Source organism: Limulus polyphemus, unplaced genomic scaffold (assembly GCF_000517525.1).
Source record: "Limulus polyphemus unplaced genomic scaffold, Limulus_polyphemus-2.1.2 Scaffold55, whole genome shotgun sequence".
Taxonomy (NCBI): Eukaryota; Metazoa; Arthropoda; class Merostomata; order Xiphosura; family Limulidae; genus Limulus; species Limulus polyphemus.
The window spans coordinates 113,743-118,216 of NW_013665665.1; the positions used below are offsets into that span (position 1 = coordinate 113,743).

The window sequence follows — 4,474 nt, forward strand, 5'->3', positions numbered from 1 at the left end:
TGACTGCAGTTCAATTACTCACTATCTACACACACATTACATTACCTTCCCCTCTTTTATATACCCAACTACCCTATATCTAGCAAACATTAGAGCATTCGCCAAAGTACAGGATAGTTCTAGAAAGTAAAGGGCGTGAGAATCACATGATCTCGATGACGCAACAATATTATACCGTTTTGAAGCGTGAATATATAATAAAATACAACTGAAATGTTATGAAAGGTTAGTGAAAGGGATATGACGTTTATAGTTTCCTTTTTAATCTTTTTGATTGTGGTTTTGTTTTACTCGTAATTCTGTGAGATGCCAAGAGTTTTTCTGTATTTGATTTTGCATTTTTAACCTTCAAGTTAACTTTTAACCCAGTTTGGATTCCGACGATAAAATCTAATTTGAGAGTGGAACGAGCTCTGAAAAATGTTGCAGTATGTAGGTCTAGTGATTTGGTTTTGAATTTTTGGTCAAAGCTACACAAAGATATACTTGCAGCTAGTAAACAGTATTCACAGTCATCTTACCGAAAAGTGCGATTTGATCGTCATTCTTAAAGCGCACTTAAGCGGGGGGCATTTTTGCGGCAACCAGACGCGTCCTATAAACCCTTGGATTAACAGTCTGGGAACGCTGACCACCTGAACACGTTCGGCCATTCTATACAAAACGAAATAAGTGTTGAAGGCAATTATGGATATTTTAATATATATTTTTTTTTCATTACCTGTGTTTTGGTTAATTCAATTTGCTGTTTAGCTCTCACTAACGCTGTAACGCCAAAGATGTAGGCTACATAAATATTATTTCTTTAACGTTTGCGGTTTCCACCAATGAAATATCTACATAACTAACCGGCTTTTTGCTGATTGGCTAATAGCATCTCGATCATCAACTAGCTTAGTGGCACAGCCGACATTAGGCATCCATTGATGAAGGCGAGAGATTGAAGGTATTTTAATTATTATCGACCATACTAAACTTATTTTTATGCTTATGAATCTATAGTAGATTTACCTACATTATTATCCATCTCAATCGATCTTACGTCCTGTTGATACATATACACTATGTAGAAGACTATTCTAGTCCCAGTATTAAGCTTAACTGAGTACAAAAGACTTCTACTGTTCTAGTAATAGTATTGAACTTGAAGTACTACTAAGTTAGGCCTAAGGCTTGAAATAGAATAATTTATTAGTGTAAATTATTGATATTATATACAGTTTTGGAAATTATAATGGTGTTTAGAAAAAAATATTGTAAACGGGTCGATAGTACAGTTTCATGTAAGTTTTGTTCACTTTAAATTTACTACATACATCGAGATTACTTCTTTTATATCACCTAGGGTACAAAATTACAACGTCATGGGATCTGAATTGTTGATGGAGGCTCCATTTCCTCAAGGTCGAAGGTAAGCTTATCGGCAGCATGAGCGAAGATTTTGGTTGGTCAGGTAACTTTAATAAAAACATGTTAGAAAATATTTGAGTAGTGTATTATAAACTTATTAAAAGTAAATAAAACCTCTTTGTAACGTATGACTAAAAACCAAAACGATCGTTAAAAGTATATTACCCAAGTAGACCAAGACTAAGAAACTCGAGGTTTGTCAAAAAAAAAAACATAGACACCATACAATACAACCTGTAGTCATAATTCCGGCATATTACGGCACCAAAAGATATTTCAGTGTTAAATGCATATTGGTATGGAGCTGAGATATACCTTAAATTTTGTCCATTGGGTCTAGAAATAGAAATTAAGGTAAGATCATTTGGTCAAAATTTCGTTTCTTTGTTAAACTGTTGCACACTAAATAGTAAATGACTAACACATTATATCTGTAATAGTCTTCTACATGTACATTTATTTAAACTTATAAGCACACATGTGCCTTAAAGTATTAGAATTATATAACTATTTTCAGGTCACATAAAACATTATGATTTATTAAAATCTAGAAAAAATAAGCAGTATTATCTAAGTCTCCAGTACTGCAGACAATAAAACAAATATATATAAATTATAATATACCAACAGAGCAGGAGATATGGTAAAGGGGCTAGGAGATGCAGTTTTTGTGGTGCATGTAGGGGCTAATGATCTAGGAAAAGGTAGTTCAGAGGAGCTAATTAATAAGTACAAGGGGTTGATAAAGGCATTTAAATAAAAGGCCATATCTTAATTTTGTAAGAGATACTGCCCAGAATTAACTGGGGATGAAGTTATAAGTAGGTCACTAGGGCTAAATGCTAGGCTTAGGTTAGTATGTAAGGATGAGCAGATTGGCTGGTTGGACTTGTGGGATCAGTTCAGTGGAAGAAGGGAGCCTTTTTCGATTGGATGGTTTACATTTAAATAGGGTAGGGGTTGGCTTGTTTGATAAGGCTATTAACTCCGCTGTAAGTGAAGTTTTAAACTAGGACTAGACAGTAGTGAGGGCCAGGAAAAACTAAATGCAAAAAGAATAAGAGGCAGAGAAAAGTTTAGCATAGGGGATGCATATAGAAGTAGTTTTAAGGGTAGGCTTAATTGTTACTATTGTAATGCTAGAAGTATAATAAATAAATTAGATGACTTCAGAGCAGTGGTAGGAATGGAGGATTTTGATATAATGGGAATAAATGAAACATTGTTAAACATAGAGAATTTTTTAGACAAAAGTTTCTTTGAAATACATGGTTACAGGCTAATTAATAGGGATAGATTATTAAAGAGGGGGGACGAGTGGCTTTATATGTAAAATGTGAGTTACATCCTGTTGAAGTTGAGGATATCAAAGATAATAGCAAGAAGATTGAATCCATTTGAGTTTCTATTAGTGGATATAAAAGGGAAAAGGCTTTCAGTGAGAATTTGTTATAGACCACCAAATAATACTGATGAAACTAGTGAGTAACTTTACAATGAGATTAAGATTTCAGCTGATAATCAAGCCATAATTACAGGTGATTTTCTTCACCAATTAGTCAAGGAACCTACTATAAACAATGCTATTTTAGATTTATTGTTAACTCTTTCAGCACGGGCTCAGTCCCAGGGACTGACCTCATAACCAATTTGTGATTGTTATAGTTTTCATGTTATAACTTTTAAATTAGTAAGTGAATGTTAATGAAATTTGGCAAATTATCAGTAAACATTACAATGCTTTCATATGCAAAATATTATTTTTTGTTTTTATTAAGTCTAAGGGTTTATAAAGTAATGTTTTTCTCATGTCTTTTTATTTCTTGCATGTCCTGTCTATCATGCAAAGTAATATTCATTTGAAGATTAAAAATACTTTTATGCATCAGAACATTTTTAAATTTCACATGTGAAATCTTTATAATGTCAAGGTAGTTATCAAATGGTTCTTCTTAAAAAAAATATTTTATCTGTTATTTTCAGAATGAATCTTTGTATGGGTTCAGTAGATTTGACCAATCTTGCAACCATAAAAAATTAGGAAATAAATATAAATTATGCCTTTCATTCTAGAATGAGACTAAATAGCTTCAATCTCATAACATTACATTTATATATCTTTATTATATTGACCTTTCACCCGTGCCTGGCTAACAACACAGAAGTTACAATGATGCGGCTCACATGCACTCATGCTATCGTATCAAATAACATAAAACTGACCTTTGGTCTATCCAAAGTAACTTATCTTAGCTGTGTTTTAGTAGACTAGTATTTTGTAAAATACAGTCACATTTCAATTATTATACATTATATATGAATATAGATTATTACTATTTTGAAATAAGCTATGTTTTTTCCTAAAACACAGAACAGTAAATAAAGAAGTAAAACAAACAATTATCTCTTCTAGTTATGACCTTTGTACTCAGTTGCTGCTTGATGTAGATTGCTAAGCCTTTAAAAATTTTGCATGTGGAGGACATGAAACAAAATATTTTTTTTTGGTTTTATATATACTTTGGAATAATTAAAAAATTATAAATTACTACATCAATACCATAGAATTCTACTATAATTTATCAAACTTGATAACTAAGCTGTATTTGGGTCTAAAAAAATATGAAATTTTGAGCAGACTAAAGACACAACCTACCTCATTGAAATGGTTGATTTAAAAGAAAGAAATGATGCTAGGTACGCTAGAAAGGCTTAGAAAACCATTAGGGGGATATTCTGAGCTTTTGATTGGTTATTCATGTCATATATAGAAGTAAGTGTTTCAAAGGGAGCATTTCCAAAGTTGGAAGAAAGGTGAGCGGGGTGCCACTATTATTATTATTATTACATGAGCAATATCTTAGCAAATAGAAAAGATAAGACCTTATTTTATATTCTAGCTTGTTAATATCTGTAATTTGAGTTTCTAATTTGTATGAAACTATAGACTTAGTATTTTGACTTCACAAACATCCAATTTAAATCAGTGCTGCATTCAACATACCATGTGACACACAAAAATTGGTGTTTATCTGTGTTTTTTAATATTTACTTTTAAATTAAC

The 4,474-nt window shown here is 31.9% G+C and overlaps 1 protein-coding gene across 1 annotated transcript in view; it reads left to right on the forward strand.

Moving 5' to 3' along the window:
* The first annotated feature begins 865 nt into the window (after nt 1-865).
* LOC106463706 (insulin-like growth factor 2 mRNA-binding protein 1) overlaps nt 866-4,474 on the forward strand; it is a 61,473-nt gene continuing 57,864 nt past the window's right edge. Inside the window, exons 1-2 of the mRNA XM_013923771.2 lie at nt 866-946; nt 1,346-1,411. Coding sequence (XP_013779225.1) covers nt 1,365-1,411 — 47 coding nt within the window. The 5' untranslated portion in view covers nt 866-946; nt 1,346-1,364. The remainder of the gene's footprint in view (nt 947-1,345; nt 1,412-4,474) is intronic.